The 21,900-nt window shown below is 44.1% G+C and overlaps 1 protein-coding gene across 3 annotated transcripts; it reads left to right on the top strand.

Annotated features, from left to right (window-relative positions):
* The first annotated feature begins 1,747 nt into the window (after positions 1-1,747).
* znf395b (zinc finger protein 395b) lies at positions 1,748-21,157 on the top strand. Of its 3 annotated transcripts, none has more exons than XM_085431237.1 (10): positions 1,748-2,013; positions 6,356-6,531; positions 6,999-7,153; positions 8,731-8,843; positions 9,598-9,800; positions 9,915-10,015; positions 12,332-12,617; positions 19,279-19,371; positions 19,543-19,649; positions 20,304-21,157. In XM_085431237.1, the coding sequence occupies exons 2-10, from the start codon at positions 6,400-6,402 to the stop codon at positions 20,413-20,415; spliced, it is 1,302 nt and encodes a 433-aa protein (XP_085287363.1). In that variant the 5' UTR covers positions 1,748-2,013; positions 6,356-6,399; the 3' UTR covers positions 20,416-21,157. The 3 variants fall into 3 exon arrangements, with proteins under 3 accessions (XP_085287363.1, XP_085287361.1, XP_085287364.1); XM_085431235.1 differs by having other exon boundaries at positions 12,329-12,617; XM_085431238.1 differs by having other exon boundaries at positions 1,749-2,013; positions 7,041-7,153; positions 12,329-12,617.
* The last annotated feature ends 743 nt before the right edge of the window (positions 21,158-21,900 follow it).

Below are 21,900 nucleotides of genomic sequence, written 5' to 3'. Positions count from 1 at the left end.
GTATCGTTGCACCCCTAATATTAATATATATATATATATATATATATATATATATATATATTACTCTCATATACACTTGTTTGTAGAAATATATATGTACATGCACATATGCACAAGAACATAAAATATGTGTATACATATACACATGCATACATCATCCAATGAGATAAAAGACCAGAATCACTAAAACTGAATGGTGTCAGAGAGGTAGGTAGGAGAGAAAAAGGTAGGTCATCAAATTTGATTTGAAGATTTCCAAAGAGGAAGAGGATTTTATAAAAGAGGGAGAACTGTTCCAGAGTCTCGGAGCGGCGATGGAGAAAGCCCTGTCACCTCTGGATTTTAATCTGACGGCCAAAAAAGGAAGATGGCAGGTATGGTAAACATTACAGCATCAGAGTGTTGGCATTTTCATCTGCTAGCATGGCAGAAGTAGCCTTCATTGTCTGCTACCATTGTGTTAAATAGAGGATGTCTCATTTTGGGATGACCTGATATTTCAACCAGTTTGCAGACTCTGCTACCACCTACTGATTCCTACGTTTTCTGCCTGACTACAACTCTTAGATTATCTATTGCACAGCAGCACAGTGTTAAAATCCTGCTGCTCTAATTGTTCACTCAGTAGGTCCTGCTATGTAACCTGGCACTGTTCGTCTGTTTTAATCTCCCTAACCAGGAGAGGCAGTTGCCAGCGGCCTTTGAAGGGAACACAGTGGCATTAGTGGCTGAAATAAAGCGGGGAAGGAATTCTGTGTGGTTTAGGAATCATATTGGGACTATAGGATTGGGCGCTCAGACCCTAAAATCCCTGCTGACTGGATGTCTGGTGGAGAGGGTGCAGACAGCCGACACTAATCCGGCCTCTCAAACACGCAGAAACAATCACACACACACACACACACACACACAAAGGCAAGGGGATCTGCAGCACACGCTTAAAACACACATGTAAGTCCTGTTTGATCTGTATCCAGGCACTTTGTCGTGTGAAGCTGGTGGCCGATACGCTGCGTGCATTTTCAGCTTCTTTCATTTGATTAAACAGTTAGTGGGGGATCTGATCACTGGGCTGTGCTACACGTCCAGCGTGGAATCATAGCAGCTACGATCCAAACACAACATCCATATGGAGGCATTTTAGTTCATGGGCCACATGCAGCACCATTTCATCCTAAGTGGGTCGGATCAATAAAAGACAAAAGATGTGCTTGTTTAAAAAAAATAAATCTAAAATTCACATCTTGGACATGTAACGTGTATTTAACCAATCATTTACAAATCGATGCCGTGTGACGGCTCGGCTTTTCCACATAACTGTAATTACAACTGACTCTGGGCCTCTACATGAAATGAAGAGTTACTTAAAAGTGATGGGACCCTTTCAAACCCTGACCTGGCAACACTGTCTCCTGCAAACACGTGAATAGTGAACAGTGTTTGTCAATCTCTGCAAAGCCTTCCAGTGGAGTCTTTGCTGGTCCGGATACGGCCCGCGGGCCATATGTTTGACACAACTGATTGATAACAGATAATCTGCCTGTGTGACCTCCTGGTTTATGGAATATATGATCATCATTTTTTGATATTTAAGATTTGCATCTTGGTACAGTGCAGAGTAATTACATAAAAGTCGACTATAATTGATTTTAAAAAAAAAACATTTTTAAGGACGGGATCCGTTTGTGGTGCTCATGTTGAGACGCAGCAGATTTGTGTGCTCCGGACAGACAGACAGACAGACAGAGATTGGATGATGACGATGATGATGCTCTGGTAACCCCTCACCTAGATCATCCTTTTGTGCACGGCGCGCTGCAGGCTCATATCTCTGCGCTCTTGCCCAGCTGTCACCCCCGGCATTGGTCCACCGAGCAGACACACGTAGGCGCGTATCCGACCGACCCAACCCCCCTTTCCTCCGGCAGACCGACGAGCCCGGCGAGCGGCAGGACTACCAGGCAGCGACGACCCGCAGCTGCAGCTCTGAGCGGAGGACTTCCCCCCGACGGAGTGAGTAAAACGCGCTGTTTTTAGAAGCGGAGAGGCTGTTTTGCTCTGCAGAAAACAGCCAACATACAGTTTTGTGTGTGTGCACCGGGTAAGCCGCGGGAGGGGGAGGGGGGTCTCTCCGGATTCCAGTCTGCGTTGCCGGGTGGAGATCAGTCGTGTAATTGCGGGATCATAAAATGCGACTTGTTTTTCTATGACGCATCTTTTTTAGTCCCAAATAGGCGACACGTTCAGCTGGAAGCGCGGCTGTTGTTCCATCTGCGGCGTTAGCGTCGTTTGCGTGCGGCTGCACGCGCCCGGGGTTTTTAAGGTTTTACTGCCTTGCAATATAATGCGTGGAAACTACACGAACTTAATACGACGGCAGAAATGGCCTCATTTATTGTGTTTTTGGCGTGTTGTTGTTTTCACGTCACTGTTTGTGCGTTCCAGCCTGAAATTCATCGCTGCACCAAATGTCTCGCGTGTAACCAGGATCATCACGCCGTGCTTTTACGTGACTTTGCGTTGGAAACGAGTTTAATCTCGGCTGTGCTCTGTGGTCCGGCTCAGTCCCTCCCGGCGAAACTCGTGTCTGAACACGTTGTTGGAACGGGGGTGTGTTCCTGAAAGCCCCGGCTCAGCCAATCAGCGGCGGCGGCACTCCCACACGGTGCCGCTTGTTTACTACTGAAACTTGGCGCTGATTGGTGGGAAGGTGGGGGAAATCGGGCTTTGTGCTGCGTTTGGGTGCACAGAAAAGAATGGGAGAAATGATTCGTGTCCCCGCAGAATCCCTTTGGTGCAGGTTTCTAAGCAGTAAATAACTTTTACATGCAAGTGAATAAAGAAATATCCAGTTCTTTAAATAATTCAAGAATTTCTTTTTGATACAGTGAAATATGATGCATGATGAAACTGTATACCGTTTAAGCACCGCTTCTTTTATGTTATTATTGTACGTTGTTTTGCTTGTTTCTTCTTCTTTTATACCAGTTCATATATCTCAAATAAGAAAGTTGCCACCAGCTTCTGTATATGAATATTTGATCCTAATAAGCTAAAAGCTTAACATGTTCATCTGAAAAGCAATAACAGAACCAGGTGACACTTTTACACCTCAGTCTGGGAACCTTTGGCTCTCATGGTTCAGTTATCGCACTGCTGAGTGTTGCGTGGGTCAGATGTGGCCCAGTTACAATTCAGATTCAATCCGAGCAATTCAAATTCAAATTTAACTTATTCAAATTCAGTTTCTGGTGGCACAGATTTCTGCCCATAGTCCGCCCCAACATTTAGTGCTGTGAAAAAAGTCTGAATCACGGAGTAATTCAATTCAATTTTATTTATACAGCGCCAACTCACAACAAAAGTCGCCTCAAGGCGCTTTATATTGTACAGTAGATCGTACAATAATAGATACAAAGAAAACCCAACCATCATATGACCCCCTATGAGCAAGCCCTTTGGCGACAGTGGGAAGGAAAAACTCCCTTTTAACAGGAAGAAACCTCCGGCAGAACCGGGCGGACGGGGCCATCTGCTGTGATTGGTTGGGGTGAGAGAAGGAAGACAGGATAAAGACATGCTGTGGAAGAGAGACAGAGGTTAATAACAGATATGATTCAATGCAGAGAGGTCTGTTAATACATAGTGAGTGAGAAAGGTGACTGGAAAGGAAAAACTCAATGCATCATGGGAATCCCCCGGCAGCCTATGTCTATTGCAGCATAACTAAGGGAGGATTCAGGGCCCCTCTTCTCTGGTCCAGCCCTAACTATATGCTTTAGCAAAAAGGAAAGTTTGAAGCCTAATCTTGAAAGTAGAGATAGTGTCTGTCTCCTGAATCCAAACTGGAAGCTGGTTCCACAGAAGAGGGGCTTGAAAACTGAAGGCTCTGCCTCCCATTCTACTTTTAAATACTCTAGGAACAACAAGTAGGCCTGCAGAGCGAGAGCGAAGTGCTCTAATAGGGTGATATGGTACTACAAGGTCATTGAGATAAGATGGGGCCTGATTATTTAAGACCTTGTATGTGAGGAGCAGGATTTTGAATTCTGGATTTAACAGGAAGCCAAAACAGGAGAAATCTGCTCTCTCTTTCTAGTCCCTGTCAGGACTCTTGCTGCAGCATTTTGGATTAGCTGAAGGCTTTTCAGGGAGTTTTTAGGACTTCCTGATAATAATGAATTACAGTCGTCCAGCCTGGAAGTAATAAATGCATGAACTAGTTTTTCAGCATCACTCTGAGACAGGATATTTCTAACTTTAGAGATGTTGCGCAAATGGAAGAAAGCAGTCTTACATATTTGTTTAATATGTGCATTGAAGGACATGTCCTGGTCAAAAATGACTCCAAGGTTCCTCACAGCGTTACTGGAGGCCAAGGTAATGCCATCCAGAGTAAGAATCTGGTTAGATACCATATTTCTAAGATTTTCAGGGCCGAGTACAATAACCTCAGTTTTATCTGAATTAAGAAGCAGAAAGTTAGCGGCCATCCAGGTCTTTATGTCTTTAAGACATTCCTGCAGTTTAACTCATTGGTGTGTGTTATCTGGCTTCATGGACAGATAGAGCTGGGTGTCATCTGCATAGCAGTGTAAATGTATGCTATGTCTTCTAATGATGCTGCCTAAGGGAAGCATGTATAATGTAAACAGAATTGGTCCTAGCACTGAACCCTGTGGAACTCCATAATTAACCTCAGTGTGTGAAGAGGACTCTCCATTTACATGCACAAACTGGAGTCTATTAGATAGATATGATACAAACCACTGCAGTGCAGTACCTGTAATACCTACAGCATGTTCTAATCGCTCTAATAGGATATTATGGTCAACAGTATCGAACGCTGCACTGAGGTCTAGCAGGACAAGCACAGAGATGAGTCCACTGTCAGAGGCCATAAGAAGATCATTTGTAACCTTCACTAAAGCTGTTTCTGTGCTGTGATGAGCTCTGAAACCTGACTGAAACTCTTCAAATAAACCTCTGCAGATGATCTGTTAGCTGTTTGACAACTACTCTTTCAAGGATGTTTGATATAAAGGAAGGTTGGAGATTGGCCTACAATTAGCTAAGACTGCTGGGTCTAGAGATGCTTTTTGAGTAAAGGTTTAACTACAGCCAGCTTGAAGGCCTGTGGTACATAGCTGATTATTAGAGATAGGTTGATCATATTTAAGATCGAAGCATTAATTAATGGCAGGACTTCTTTGAGCAGTTTTGTAGGAATGGGGTCTAAAAGACACGTTGATGGTTTGGAGGAAGTAATTATTGAAGTTAACTCAGAAAGATCAATTAGAGAAAAAGAGTCTAACTTAACATCGATGGTACTAAGAGTAGCTGTAGATAATATTACATCTGTGGGATGATTACTGGTAATTTTTTCTCTAATGATAAAAATTTTATTTGTGAAGAAGTTCATGAAGTCATTACTAGTTAACGTTAAAGGGATGGTTGGCTCAACAGAGCTCTGACTGTTTGTCAGCCTGGCTACAGAGCTGAAGAGAAACCTGGGGTTGTTCTTATTTTCTTCAATCGGTGATGAATAGTAAGATGTTCTGGCTTTGTGGAGGGCTTTCTTATGAAGCAGTAATCCATGTTGTTTCTGATCTTTTATACATATAGTTTAGATTTTTTGCATTGTTACTGATGTAAGCATGAATGTACTCCAAAATGCACTCTTTAGAAAATTTGGGTCATTGACTTTGTCAAAAAGCACCAAAACACACAGAAACACTGTGAATCCACTGCAAAGTCACCAAAATATCTGGATTATTCCTGCGTTTACTGAATGCAGCATTGCCCCCACCCTCTGTGGGCTACAGGCCACACTGAATCTACCCAAATGCAAAATTAGGTCTCTATAAGGCGTCATGAGTTTCCTACTTTATCGGAGTAGACAGCAAAACTCCAGCAAGACTGCGATCAGATCGAAATCCACTCAAGTCTGTGTTCCCTTCAGATCCCTGCAATCCTTTTCAAATCTCCTGTGGTGTTGTTGCGCTGCACTGTGAGGCGCAGAGATGCAAGATGGAACGAGTGTTTGCCAACAGTCACTCGTCAGCAAAGCTGCCGTCTGTTTACATCCCCGTATTTATTGACCGAGCATATTTGTCATTTGATGCCGTGGTTCACCGCGAGCATATTCTCCTTGGATGAAAATAGCCTTCATCATTTAATCCTTTTAAGAGGGAAGCTGGGCAGAAATTACGACCAAAGTTACCGAAGGATGTTTGTTTGTGGTGAAGTTTTATGTAACGTCACAGTCCGACATCGCCGAGGTGCACTTTAGCTGCGTGGCTGTGGGAAGATGAATAACGCTGTGACATATTTTCATTCGGCGTCCTGTGTGTAGGGAGGTGTCACACTGTGAGTCCCTCAGTGTGCGCGGCAGCACCAATGGCAGCTACGGGACCCGAGGACAGAGCTGGAGCGGGGCCAGACGGGACGGCGGCCTGCCCGGTGGGACGGCAGGCATGCGTCTCTAAGACAAAGCAGGGCAGCAACGGGCCTGGCGTGCAACACGCTCTGGTGAGAAGCCTGACAGAGATGACATGTATTCTGTTGTGTCAGTGTGTGAAATTCAGGCTTACATGGCATTTTGAGCACATTAGAACCACAATAAGCACAAAGGTACGCGTCCCAAAGTTCAAACCCAAACTGAGAAAGAACTTGATGCGATCATTATTTCTTTCCACTGTGTTAGATGTAATGCACTGCCTGGTCAGAGGCTGGCAGCCACTTCCTTGCACGCTGTTTCACTGGCAGATTATGCCGTCTGCGAGCAGGACGCCACAGATGGACAGGAAATATTCTCTTAACTGCTTTATTCATGGCCACAGTGGGGCTCAGGAGCAGGGTACCGCAGACGCATGTAAACAGCTTAACCCGTATAAGGCCTGAACAGTGTTTTGTCTGTTGTGTCAGCGTCCACTGACGAGCTGAGTGGACGATTTCTGTTGAACCAGGGTGAGACACTAAATGGACAACTTTTCCAGGCTGGAACGAGGAACTCACTGTGTCATTGCCTCGCTTTGAAGGTGTACGGACAGAGCTGCGTCCAGGCTGAGAGCGGCCGTTACAAGAGCAACCTGGCTGCTCCGCTGCCAGTGGGACCCACAATGCACCTCGTCACCGCGCAGGCGCCATACAGGTGAGGCACAGCGAGGCATAGACTGTACGTGTGCATATAGAAAAGATGATGTCACCCTTTACTGAAAGCTCAGTGTTAGCCGTGTTGTGGATTTGTTTCTTTGTTTTGGGAGGCACAAGTTACTGTACGTGCTAAGTTAGCATCTAATGCTAACACATTTGATTAGCAAACTGCACCTCAGACTACTAAGTGGTTAGCAGCAGTCTGATGATAAACAACAGAATGTCAGTGGCTGAAAGAAGCTCGAGCACAGACGTGTGTGTTTTAGGGCTGCCACGATTACGTCGACTATCAAAATCGTCGACGACTGATTTAATAGTCGACGCGTCGTTTGAAGCTTTGTAAGATCACAAAAGACGCAGGAATAAGTAGCAGGATTTAAGAGTGTAATAACGGACTGAAACAGAAGATGGCAGCACTGCATGTACAAGGATGCCAGCTGCCGTTAAACCCCGAAGAAGAAGAAGCTGTGTCCCAGAATTCATAGCGCGGCCCAGCTCAGTTTCCAACAATGGCGGCAGCTAGTTAGTTTTAATATTACTCTTATTATTCTTTCTGGGTCACAAAATAAACGTTTAACATATTTTCAGGCGAGAATGTAGCTGTGTAAACCTCAAATATCTGCTCAGTTTATCAGGACACCGCATATTTTCAAAAGCGCTCCGACGTTTTCGGAGACGTCTGTTACCCACTAGCTCGATAGCTAGCCGGGGGCTAGGTCATTAGCACCGTGAGAACACCGGACTCCCGGCAAATCGTTTTCAAACCCACCGCTGTCTTTCACTACTCAGGTTAAACATGATATATAAGTCACTTAGATAACTTACAAATGTTGTTGTTTGGCTTTTTTTTTAGTATTTTATTTGTTCCTGAGTAAATCGGTTTGGCTGAGATGAAAGTTATAGTTTTTACACAGCTGAATAAAGGTCAAGCAGACAGCTGATTATCAGAAGTGTGAGATGCTCCAGAATTTACTCCGGTGTCCTGTTATATTTTAGATAGCAAGGAGTTTATTAAACTTCACCGAAACAATCTGCAAACGTCATTAAAATTTAATAAACTATCATCTTGTCTTTATTTTTAGTTAGCACAGACCTGAAACACTTAAAGCTGTAAGCTAATGATAGTTAGATAAGAGCAGATGCTGCTGGTGCAATAAGCTGTACGTTTTACGTCCAATGGATGATGATCTGATTAGTCGACTATCAAAATAATCGTTTGTGGCAGCCCTAGTATGTTTTCATTAAAAAGGCTCCTAAAGGCAGCAAAGGCATAAAAATGGCCGAGGGCAGCAGGTCACCTATAGCTACCTGTGACCAGCATTCAGTTTTGACCCCTGTGTTGTTGTTATGAAGAGGGAAACTATCCATACGGGCTAAAGCCTACACGTTTGTGTCTGCAGTAAAACTGAGCCTTTTAATATGGGACTCTATGGGGACAGACTCGTTTGAGACGGCCTCAAGTGGCCAGTAGAGGAACTGCATTTGTTGGTTCCAGGTTTCAGATGTTGCTGCTTGGTCAGCGAATGTGAGGGCGGACCTGATTTTTACCGGAATATTTCTGCATGTTATCTTTAGCTTTCGCAGCCCGGAGTCGGTGGAGATGGATGAGATCATGGCAGCCATGGTCCTGACCAGTCTGTCCTGCAGCCCCGTGGTTCAGAGCTCTCCACAAACAGATCCTGGACCTGGTCTGTATCTCCTCAACCATAAATATTCATTTTAATTATATAGCACCAAGTCACAATAGCAGTCACCTCAGCAATCAGTCAACAAGCACTTGGTGACAGTGGGAAGGAAAAACTTCCTTTTAACAGGAAGAGTCACCTCTTCCTGTTAGTAGGTCTTCTCTTCCAGTAGGTGGTCAGCAGTTTGACACGGCATGGAGTAAACTATTAATAGTTTATAACTCAACTAACTTTTATAATATTTGCTGTAACAGAGATGTTGTAGAGCACAGATCTGACGATAAGAATCGAGAACAGGAGTTGATGGAGGAACTCCTTAAAGCTCGATGCCCAAACAGCTGTTTCACACACAGCTGCTGTTCAACTGTGACACAAAGAAACTCCAGCTCCAATCCATGTGTGTTATTCACTCAGCGTTTATTAGCTTGATAAACATTACCTGCTATTTTTAATGTTTTGGCAGAGCAATAAACAAAATATGTGTGAAGAGGGAACAGAGCAGGAAGGAGGGAGTAAACAGATGCTGAAAACAGGCCTGGCAGCAGCACAGGAGGCCTGCTGTTCACTGTAGGACGGCAGAGGGGACACAGCACCAGAAGCTGTTTTCATCCCAAAAAGCAACAGAGAATATTTGATATTTAAACCAGAGGGTTTAAATTGATAGACACCGATTTAATGCGGGAGTCCGTTTCCCTCAGCTCTGTGACAAACTCGAGGCTTTCTTTGGCTCACGAGACACGGTTCTACCTTCCTCTAGCTGGCTCATCATCCTCACCCGCTGACATGGAGTGCGGCGGAGGCGAGCTCTCAGACAGCGGCAGCAGCGGCTACTGGAGCTGGGACCACGGCAACGTCAGCCCGGCGCCCTCGCCGTCCGTCACCGAGATGGACAGCAGCCCCGACGAAGGCTTGCACATGGAGCTGGAGCAGGGGGAGGAGCTCGCTGCCAAAAAACCAAAGGTGCACAGCTGCTCCGGGAAAACTGAAGAAGCCGCTATAATCAACACAGCCTTTCTGCAGTTTGGACATGTGTCTGTGCACGCTCACCCTCCGTCTGCGCTCTTCCTCCCGCAGAGCTCCGTCAGAAGTGTGTACAGATGCCTGTGGCCCAGCTGTGGCAAAGTCCTCACGTCTTCAGTCGGCATAAAAAGACACATCCGTGTGCTGCATCTGGGGTGAGCTGGCACTTTGAACCTTTTCATGCATCTACAGTCACTCTTAGCAGAGATGTGGGAACAATTTTGCTTAAAGTAGATTACAGTTTTTCTCAAATGCTAAAACACATGTCACAAACGTTACCACCAGGTCCCCCAATGTCCAAACACAACACCCTTCTCTAAAGCTACATAAACACAACCACACCTTCCCACTGCAAAACTCAAACTCCCACACCAAGAGAGCAGCTCGAAGCTGTCAAAACTGTAAACACTATACACAGCATTACACACTACAGCAAAACAATTGAAAACACAATGCTCAATTTGTGAGAAGGTTCTTTGTTTCATAACTGCCAATGCATATTTTAGAAGCTATACAGTAACGGATCGTCGTAGATCTCTGCAGAGGATTAGGCATTTAGATTTGTGAGTTTCATATGAGTAGTATAAATCTATGGAAAATCCTGCATGTACGTACACTGCTGTAACACAACTCAATGCAAAAACAGAATCTATTGCACACAACAGTAATCTTGAAAACATGAACAGGGTGTGAAGTTTTTTTATTTACGTTATTCACACCACACACACCACAATCACTGTGCGGCATCATGTCGCTGAGCTGTTGCTCGCATCTCGTCCGTAATGATGGTGCGAGGTTGTCTTGCTCTCCCTCCTGGACCTTCTCCTCTCCCATGTTGGCCTTCTCCTCTTCCTCGTTGGTCGCTCCTCTTCCTCCTCTCATTTGAACTCCTCTTCCTCGTTGGCCTGCTCCTCTTCTTCCAGGGCCAGCTCTTCTCCCTCCTCTGCATCAAATTCCTCTTCCCCTGACTCTGCCTTCATCCATTGTGTTTGTTTGGAACCTTCAGCATACTGTGCACTCTGAACTTGCTTTTACATGTGGGTACAGCATTAGCAACAAGTGTCTTCAATTTTGAGTCATTGTGTGTAGTGACTGACGCCAGGTGTGTTCCCTGTGTTCAAAGATTGGTGACTGTGGCAAGCATTTTGCATCACATGGGCTTTCATTTGAGGATATGAGCAGAGTTCTTTTGCAACATGTGTTTTAGCAAGGAAAAATGTGTTTAGATTTATGAGTACAGAGGGTTGTGTTTTGTGAATTGTGTCTTCATGTGACATGTGTTTATGGTACTGGAATATGGTGGCTACATTTAGTAAATGTGTTTAGACTACTGGTCATTTGGGTTACAGGATTGGCTTTTGTGTTTTAACATTTGAGAAAAACTGTAAAAAAAATAACAAAAAATGAGGGCTCAGGTGGGGAGGGGCACTGAAAGTTTTTTCCTGGCTCAGGATGAACCTCGGCGAGGCAACCGAGGCTGTGGAGCCTGATTTGACACAAATGTGTGCAAAAACAAGAACGTATCTTAATTATCTATTATTATAATCAGAATGAACAAAGGTGTCGCTTTCAGCTAATCACAGTGTGCGTTCAGGCGAAAACACACCGCGACTGTACAGAAACACAGCAATAAGTAAGAGCAGTCACACAATCACGTACATGCTATGTGCGCACAATGTGTTTCATTTAGTCCATGCGGTGTAATTGTGACCCTCCCACTCGCAGACAGTGGTCGAAATTAAAATAAAATATCTGTGGGGAGAATAACTGCACACACGCTTGTTCCTGGCCAATCGGATTGGACGTTCATCCTCAGACTGTAGCATGAGGCTCCATGTTCATATATTATTCCAAATTAATATTTCATCTTTCTATTTAAAATTGCATCACTTCACTAAACGCTCCATTTCCAAAAAATGTGAATTTTCCCACAATTATTTCATGGTTGAACAATACTGTGTAAATATGTGTATTTAGAATATTCTTTATTTTTTCCATTCTTGGTGATGATGCCGTGTTTTTTTTCCCTGTTGTTTTCTTTATGATGTTGGGAGCAGCTGGAAGCAGTAAAATATTCCTGTCATTGCACAAATGGCCAAAAATACTTTATATGATGCTTTATATGCCGTATCATATAAAGTTAGGAATCCACTAAAAATAGGGACCAAGTATTAATTGGTCACTTTAAGGACACGCGGAAGTTGATGTTTTTCAGGTGTTCGCTGGGAGTCTGAGCCAAATTCGAAACCAGACGGGTCGGCCTTCTGGAACATTTCTCAGCTTCAAAACAACATTAAAAAAACAGGAGGGAATAAAATTTTCAGGTTGTGGAAGAGCTCTGCTCGCTTAGGGGAAGGGAGCTTTTCAGTCTGGGCTGTAGTAAGTGCTGCTCTCACTAACTCTGCAAACACACAACTCACTCTTTTTCTCTGTGTGTCCACTGGTGTGTCCCTGCCACACATGCACAGCAGTGGGTCAGACCAGTCCCAGCGAGAGGAGGACTTCTACTACACCAAGATATCCTGTGACACTGTCGATCCCAGCTCCGGTCCAGCTCCAGCCCAGCAGGCTCTGGGCCAGGCCTCGTCCTCTCATCTCAGCTGGGCGTCCTGTGGTTCTCCTCCAGGCTCAGAGCTCCTCCCAGCTCACAGACCCAGGTCCAACTCCAGCTCTGGGCCAGGCCTGAGCAGGCCCAGTCAGCTCAGCCAGTCGGCCCCCAGCAGCTTCTGGCAGATTCACTCGGAGCACCTCTATCAGGTGGGTGGAGCACTGTTGCTCTCCATCTTTATTTTCACCCATACATGTTGTTAAACATGCACGGTGGTTAGCACTGTTGCCGCACAGCAAGAAGGTCCTGAGTTCAATTCCACCATCAGGTCTTTCTGTGTGGAGTTTGCATGTTCTCCCCGTGTTTGCGTGGGTTCTCTCCGGGTACTCCGGCTTCCTCCCACCGTCCAAAGACATGCAACTTGTGGGGATAGGTTAATTGCATAATCCAAATTGCCACTAGGTGTCAATGTGAGTGTGAATGGTTGTCTGTCCCTGTGTGTTAGCCCTGCGACAGACTGGCGACCTGTCCAGGGTGTACCCCGCCTTTTGCCCTATGACAGCTGGGATAGGCTCCAGCGCCCCCGCGACCCTGAAAAGGATAAGCGGAAGCGAATGGATGGATGTTGTTAAAATCGTAAATCGTTGAAAGTCTCAGATAATGACATCAGTGTACGTACGAGCATGTCAGAACGCTCAGTTCAGTTTCTGCTCGTGGCTCTAATGTTAGTAAGACGCCATATCCCCAATATGGTCGTCAGTATGGTCCAATATGACCTGGGTGCTGAAGCTCCACCCACCCACAGTTCAAATCTTCTGTTTATGAGGGGCAGCCAATCAGAGACTAGCTAAAAAAACATTTTTTTAACCAAGGTGTTAATGAAATAAGAATTATTATGAACTATAAATCAAAGCTGCTCTAGTAGAGTCCATGAATTAAAATATGTAGCTGTGAATGAGCAGAATGGGTTCATTTTCCTATTTAATGTTAATAAATTAATTGCTGGGGGTGGATAAAGTCTTGGGGAAAACTAAATGTTCCCTTACTGCTAAAGTATCTCAGATTCTGGCTCCTGAAAGGCCCAGTCAAAGTCAACTGAAGTGCTGTGGTGGGATCTTAAGAGAGCTGCGCATTAATGGATGTCTGCAAACTTCAATGAAGTAATATTGTTTAAAAAAAAGCAGTGAAAATGTCTCCACAATGATGTCAGAGACATCACACACAAATACGACATGTGGTTAAAAATGACATTAAATTTAACCTTTAGGTTTCCAGTATCAGTGTTGGTCAAGTCACTTGAAAAAAGTAATCAGTAACTAATTACTGATTACATCCCCCAAAAAGTAATCCCGTTACTTTACTGATTACTTATTTTCAAAAGTAATTAGTTACTTAGTTACTTTTTAAAAACACGATTTACAACCTGAGTAGGTAATAAAGCGATAGATCTTTCAGCCAATTCTACTTTTTCTACATAATCCATCATACAAAATGTAATCAGATGGAAAAGTCTCTTTTTAAAACTTGTTTTATTAGTTTTAATCTTTTAACTTTATGCATCAAGCAAAAATTTAATTATATGCAACATTCTCTGACTGAAAGAAATTAGTTTAACATTGAAACCTATTTTCTGCACATTCCAGCACATAAAATAAAATATTTTTTGTGTTTACACTCAGTCTTTCAAATAGATGCAAGTAAAACACAGCAGAAAATAAATAAAGTCAAAGACTCAGCGGTCCTGCTGCTCTATTTTCACCTGTAAAGCAGGAGTGGGGCAGGCGGAGGTTTACCCTGGTGCAGGTGTGCCGCGGTCAGTGGAAGAATCCGCGAGTTTCTCTGTGAGTTTCCCATTACGTCGTAGCTACTCGGTGCTTGTTGGAAGTTTAGGGGTTTTTTCGCTGTAAAAAGAAGTTTTCTTCCCACGCACAGCGGACACTAATGTTTTTGTCACTTTTTATGGAATCAAACTCAAAGTAAGGTCAGTACTTCCACGCTTTAAACGCTGCACGCTCATACTCTCTCTGCACTCGATATGTGATCCATTGTTGATCTGCACACAGCTGTTGTCACGAACGTCGCACTCGCTTACGTCACTGTCGTGAGACATTCTCACAAAAAAATCACGGTTTTAGTAACGCAGTAACGCAGCGTTCCTACGGGAAAGTAACGGTAATCTAATTACCATTTTTGCAATAGTAGTCCCTTACTTTACTCGTTACTTGAAAAAAGTAATCAGATTACAATAACACTCTGTCCAGATAACAAGTGTCAAAGAGCAGCTGTTACCTTTAAATCTAACCTCAAATTCAAATGTTATTTGTCACATAAACGATCATACGCAGTCCAACGTGCAGTTTGTTGCTGTGCAGTTCCCGACCAGAATAAAACTAAAATGAAAAATCAAGTTAAAACTTTAAGGTGTGCAAATCAGCAGTGAGTGGATTGACAGTGAACAGTCAAAACAGTTACGAGGTTATCATTGAAGTGCATGTATTTGTTATTAAGTGTACAGTGATGTGATGTGAGAGAGACCAGACCAGATACATGTTGTTATTCAGTGAATGTGCAATGGTGTGTAGAGATATGTAGAGTCCAGTCCTACAGCCGGTTAGCGAGGAGAGAAGCTCCTCCTCTTTCTCTCTGCGTCGGCCTTATGCGAGCAGAATAGTCCATTGTTGGGATGGGGGAGGTCTTTCATGATTTTCCTGGCTTTGGTGCTGCACCCCTGGTGTAAATAGACTCCAGGTCAGGCTCGTCTGTCCTGCTTCGTGCTGTTCCCATACCAGGTGCAGATATTTCCCGACAGGATGCTTGGATGGTGCAGGAGTAGAAGTTCTTGAGCACCTTCTCAGGTAGGTGGAAGTCTCTGAGTTGTCTGAGGAACAACAGACGCTGCAGGGCTCTCTTCACCAGAGTGTTAATGTGACCATGACAGGTCCTGTGTGATGTGAACACTCGGGTATCTGCAATTGTCTACTCTCTCCACTGATGATAGTGGCTTGTAATTTCTCACCTGCTTTGTGCTGAAGTCCACAATCAGCTCCTTAGTTTTTCTGATGTTTAGGAGAAGGTTGTTCTCCAGGTTCCTGATCTCCTCCAGGAAGGCCTTCTCGACGTTATGAGAGATCAGGCCCACCACAACAGTGTCATCAGCGAACTTAAAAATGGAGGTGTGGTGTGACTTGGCTAAACAGTCGTAGGTGTGCAGTGAGTCCAGCAGGAGGCTTACAGCACAGCCCTGTGGTGCTCCAGTGCTGAGTGAGGGGAGACTTGTTTTCCCACCCTCACTGATAAAAGCTGTATCATGTAAAGAGGAGAAAGAACATATGTATGTTTTTAGAAATGCAGGGAGTAAAAATTCAATGGTGTCAGAAGAAAAAACTACTCAACTAAAGTACAGATTCTTGAAAATTCTACTCGAGTAAAAAAGTATTTGTACTTCATTACTTCCCACCTCTGGCGTCTGTAGATGGAGGAGTCCAGTTGTAAAACTGGGAATCATACCTGTCTGCCTGTAACAGTGAAGCTGGCCCCAGTATAAACGTTTGCTTTTCGATGCCTCGACGTCGTGTAAATGGTCTTTGCAGGCCGTTCAAACGAAATCATTCTGACTCTGTTTAGCTTCAGGGCATTTTCTTCCAGTCATGTAAGTTTTGTCACAAAATACCTGTTCAGCTGGCTATAATTTCAATAATTACTTGTTTTCTTTGCTGAATTGGAGTTGACAAGAAGAAGGCGGCGTTCTGGGGAATGAAATTGTTTGAGGGCAATGTAAGGAGACAGCGCGGTCCTTGTTAGCATGAATTATTGAATGTCAGCTGCAGATTTAGTGCACGAGCACTGGAATTCACCTTCTAAATGTCACTTTTTCCCACTGGCCTCCAGGAATTCTGGCTCTACGTGGAAACAGAAGCAACTGTCTAGATTCCCCTTCTGCGAAATAGCTCAGCTGGGACGTGAATTCATTTTACTGCAGTTTTTGTGCACGCGTCTCGTGTTCCGTGGTCACGGTGTTGTTGCAGACGTCCTCTTTACCCAAGGCCCCCAAGCAGATCCCCTCTCTAACGAATCAGTGAGCTACAACTTTGTTTATGCATCACAAAGCAGCACATTTCACTGCTGACCTGCATTTACCCTGTACCACGAGCCTGTAAATGGATGCTTTGTGACAGTGAGAGACCAAGCTGTCTGCTTGCTCGCTTTCCCAAGGAGATGAGACTAACCAGCCTGCAAAAAGCAGAAAAACACCACATAACATCTCCCAGTGCAAAAGTGCGGTGGTTTAAACCTGATGTACACATTCTGAAAAATGTTCCTAACAGACCTTTTTAAAAAAGCAATCAGAGCTTTAGTAATGTTAGGCAGTGTGTCAGTTTGTGCCACATCTGTCTTTCTTCATGCAGGCAGACACTCGAGTGAGAGTGGGTTGAACTGCAGGTCGATGCTGTGTTTCTGTGTGTCACAGCTGCCGGCGGCTCCACATGTCTGTCCACTGACACTGGCCTGTTTTTTCTCTGGTGGTCACTCCCACTGTTACTGATTGGGTTATCGCCGTGGATTATCATCATAATATTTAGCCGTGCAGATACTTCCTACCACCTCCATCTCTCAGTGGGATGTGAGGCGATGCAAAGACGCTTTACCAGAGGGAGTGGGAAGCAGCTTCGTCGGAAAAGATGGTTTATCAGGTGGAAGTTTAGTTGATCTTTATGGGGGAAAGTCTCAAACTGGTTATTTTTGTAACTATCTGGCGCCCCAGCTGATGTAAGGACTCGTTTCAAGTGTAAAAATTACCTGCTTACACTCAAGTGCAGTGTTGCCAACTTAGCGACTTTGTCGCTATATTTAGCGACTTTTCAGACCCCTTAACGACTTTTTTTTTCTAAAAAGCGACTAGCAACAAATCTGGCGACTTTTTCTGGTGTTATTGGAGACTTATTTATGACGACTTTTTGACGTGAAAGGGCGTGTTGCTCTTACTCTCAACAAGCAGCGGTGCTGCCGTGGGCACCTCACTCATGCTAAAGCGCTCACGGGCGGAGGATAGTCCTCCCCCCGCTGTAGGAGATGATCACACCTTCAAACTGCAAATGAACCGCGCATGAGCGAAGCCGCTGCTCCCGCACTGACTGCAGTCAGTTCTTCTTTTACTCTTATGCTGTTTTGTGGATCACAAGGTTTAAAAATACTTACACACACGCACACAGTAACTCCACCAGAGCGCCTATCTCGGGTCACTTTTGCCGGTCCAAACCTGGATAGAGGAGCAGGGTTGGAATTGTGACATTAAAAAACAATAATTGCTAAAATAAATTTAATTTGTAGTTCTAAATAAACTCTAAATGCATTTAGGACGTCTTTTACTCACTTTATGTTTCTTCCACGATGTTATTTCTCTCTCCAACAGCGTAGGTTACAATTATATTAGCATGACCAATTATGCAAATTAGATGATGATGTCATTTAGCGACTTGTAGGACAGCCAATAGCGATTTTCCTTACTGAGGAGTTGGCAACACTGCTCAAGTGTTTGGAAGCCAACCAAAGTTCTCTTGAATTGTCATAATAGAGAACATGACATGTTGCTGCTAGTTAGTCAACTTACCTTCTTTATGACAGTGATGGTCAAAGCTAGTTTGGGGTTTAATGGACTGGTAGCTCCATAAGTGTTTTACACATTTCCAGTTGAAATATCTCTGGTTTGATCCCAGTAGGAGCTACAAATTCCTGATTAAGCTTAAACTAAGCTAACCAGCTGCAGATAGTTGATGAAAATTAGGTTGTTCTCAGGTTGGAACCATGTTGGACGAGAAAGGTACACCAGATGGGCGTCCAGAGGTCCGTACAGTAACATTTTTAAACCTCATTTAAGTAAGCGGAACTAATATTGGACACAGGGACAGGAGTTTTAGGGCAGTGTGGAGCGCTTTATCATTCACAGTCACCGTGGTTCTCTTCTGTGTCTGTAAACATCCTCCTTACACTCATAGAGCCAAACGTGAGCAGAGAAAAAGACCGAATGCTGATCGTTACATAAGGAGCACAATGCGCTGACAGCCAAGTCGCGTGAACGGCACAAAATTTGCGTTGCATTGGCCGCAGAGGGAAACGTCATGGTTTTGTAGCGCAGTGGTGGTTGTCACATGTCCATAAAACAACACAGGAGGAATAAGCTAATGGGTCAAACTGCTAACGTCATGACCACCAACTCTCCCAGTCCTCACCCTTTCAAAGCAGCAAACCAAATAAATGACAGATGGATATAATATGTAAGATGGCATTATTATTGACAAACCTGCAGTATTTTGTGCAGTTCTCCTTCACTTTACATGACAGTAGTACTTATCTTGTTGCCATTAATGTTAGCTAGCTAAACAGCTATGTATTTTTTATTGGTAAATATTAAATAAAAGCTAAACTGGATGTAAATATTGGACTTTAACATGGGGGAAAGAGTTGTATTCATTTCTAACATTTGCCTGGTTCTTTGTTCCATTAAGTTTCTTTTTTATTCTGAATTTACACATGTAAAAATGCTAATAGCAACTGTAGGCTAATAAGATACATTAGCTATGTTAACAGTTGTAGCTTATATAAATACACATTACAATATTGAAACCTTGTCACTCAGGTCCAATAGAGAACCCAGGTAGATTTATTTCCTAATGTACTGTAGGTGTGTCAGTTTAATGTGCATATAAGTATATGTTTGCTAACACTGCCATATTAAAGTGATAATAGGCTGTAGTGTAGTGTGTTCATGTCTTTTCTGCTCAACTCTGCTGCCCAACATTAAACTTTTTATACTAAGCAGTTTGAGATCCTGCACATGTGAAGAATCTGTCTGTCCTTTGTTGCGTCCCCCAGGCCTGCAGCCCTGTCCTGTCTGTGGCCCCCAGAAGCCCTGGCAGTCATGGCTGGACCGCCTCCACCCCTGGCCTCAGCCACAGTAACACTCCGGTGGGTCTTTTGTCTGCCTTTACATGTGTCTTTACATATAGTAAGGGTAAGGTGGGAGCATTACCATGTCCAACATTTGATACTGTTGCACTCATAGTGGGCAGGGGGCCACACTGTCTAACTCTTCCACCAGAGGCTGCTGTTGTGCCTAAGCTTTGGTTGTGTCCTCAGATGGTGAAACCTCGCTGTCGGTCCGTCAGCGTCGGAGAACAATGGCTCCAGCAGAACAGGCTGCAGCCAATGAGTGTGTCGCCCTCCTGCACTCACTGCTCCTTCAGGTGAGGCATTCATGATGTTAACATTTAAACATTTCTAATACTCGGCTTCTTTGTGTGTAGTGCTATTTTAAGCTAATGTGCATGTTAATTCAGTTCAGTTCAGTTTTATTTATAAATGTCCAAATCAGGGCAGTTGCCTGGTAGTACTTAGTTTTGTAAAGTAAAGACCCTGTAATAGTTCAGAAAACCCCAACAATCAGACCACCCCCATGAGCCAGCACTCGGCGACAGTGTGAAGGAGAAACTTCTTTTTAACAGGATGACAAGGCTCGGGGGGCTTAAGTCGGGCGAGCTTTAAAAATTGTTATTGATGATTGATGTTGATCGCCTCTGTCAGTGCGCCCCAGGGCAGCTGTGGCTACAATGTAGCTGCCATCACCAGTGTGTGAATGTGTGGATGTAGTGTAACGCGCTGTGGGGTCCACAGGGACTAAGTAAAGCGCTATACAGATACAGGCCATTTACCAGTGATGAAACTTTCTGATCCTACGTTTTCAGTTTGGCTGCTTACAAATGGAGCTTTTTCTGTTGATTGTAGTATCTGTCCTCTGCTTACATCACATTTCCATGGCCTTCCTGCCTAGAAAAGTTTTTGTCTTTATTTGTTGCCCCTTTTTTGCCTTTCTGACGCTCGCGACTCGTTTCTCTTTGCAGGAAGGGCCGCGGGGAGGCCAAGAAGTGCCGCAAGGTGTACGGGGTGGAGCGCAAGGATCAGTGGTGCACCGCCTGCCGCTGGAAAAAGGCCTGCCAGCGCTTCCCGGACTAGAAGCAGCCGAGGCCATGGCGAGAGAGAGAGCGTGAGAGACGTGGATGGACGGATGGATGCGTTACAAGAGACTTTTATCAAAAAGAGAATATAAATCAGGGCCCGAGAGCCATCAGCTGTTTTACATGTTTGTGTTTTTTTACTTTCAACTTGTTTCGTTTCTTTCCTAAAGGAATGCTTCTGGACTTTTTCTGTATCTTTGTATCCTGAAAACTGAAGTCTGCGATGGTGCTAACTGTTGACTGACTTTGACCTACGTGATGTGCTAAGCCTACAATACTCTTTATCCAAAGGTCATATTACTACTCCTGTAGCTCCACTCTATTAGACTTGGCTGTTTTTGTTATTCCGATCTTCTCTTCCAGTGGTGACACAGTGGTTATGATGTACATTATATTGTGTGCTCTGAGTTACGTACGAGTATTTTATACCGTTTTTTTTTTTAATTATAATTATTTTAATCGTCTGGTTCAGCCCATGAATTGGGCAGATATTTTTTTTATTATTATTTTCATGTTTTTGGCACTTTGTTGGAATATAAACTCACGAGAATAAGCTAAAAGTTCTTTCCATGAAATGGATTTCCTTCCTGCCCGTGTGTTGGCGTACGACCAGTGTTAATGGCTCTGTTCCTTGAAGCCGTCACGGCAATGGGACGAGCGTGAGGGGAACGAGTTTGCAATAGCAATAAAAAAAAGAGGAAATATATTGTCAAACACATTAAAAAGCACTGAGAGTTTGAGCTGCTTTCTGTTGTTCTTGTTCTGCACGACAGTCCACGAAGGAAATGCCAAACATTTTATTGCTTTTGCCACCATACAAGACTCAGAACAATGGTGTGATGGTAAAAATGTGCTGACATGTACGCGTGTTCACAAATTCCCATTTCTTTCTTTGAGAAATGCACGTGCACACCTGCATCTTCTCTGCAATCAGCCACACACTGCAGAAACGATCAGCACCGTCGGGAAAATCTATGAATATGCAAAATCACGGCTGAAACAACAAACACTTCCTCCCAAACAGCTGACGTGCACAGTTCATCCTCTCTGCATTAAGTGGATGCCATGAGTCGTTTCCTTGGACCTCCTCTCCTGTCTCACCGTGCAGTAGATGCCCAACGATCCCTGGCAGTTTACATCTTCCTGCGCTTTAAACGGCCGTGAGGAGGAAAACGCCTCCGGGTGGAGAAGTGTTTGAAAGCAGGAGGAGGACTCTTGTTTCTTTGTTTGCTTTACTCCTGAGGTCTGCTGCCTCATTTTCACAATTAAAGCTGGAATTGCTAGTGGGTGAGCTGGGTTAACATTTGAAATCCAGGTTTAAGCCATAAAAGAGGGAGAATTTATTAGGAGTCTCTTTTAAAAATGAGAAACTACTCCTCCTATTTGTTCATAATTACAGCTCAGATGCCAAAATACTTGGTTACAGCGACTTTAACAGAGCCATGAACCACAGTTCTGATCCTCCGCCTCTTTATAACCGGAG

Source organism: Copadichromis virginalis, linkage group LG15 (genome assembly GCF_057382275.1).
Source record: "Copadichromis virginalis isolate Kocher_CV1m ecotype Utaka linkage group LG15, C_Virginalis_male_GT1.1, whole genome shotgun sequence".
NCBI lineage: Eukaryota > Metazoa > Chordata > Actinopteri > Cichliformes > Cichlidae > Copadichromis > Copadichromis virginalis.
Note: the sequence above shows the minus strand (reverse complement) of the source record. Positions and strands in the feature narration are given on the sequence as shown.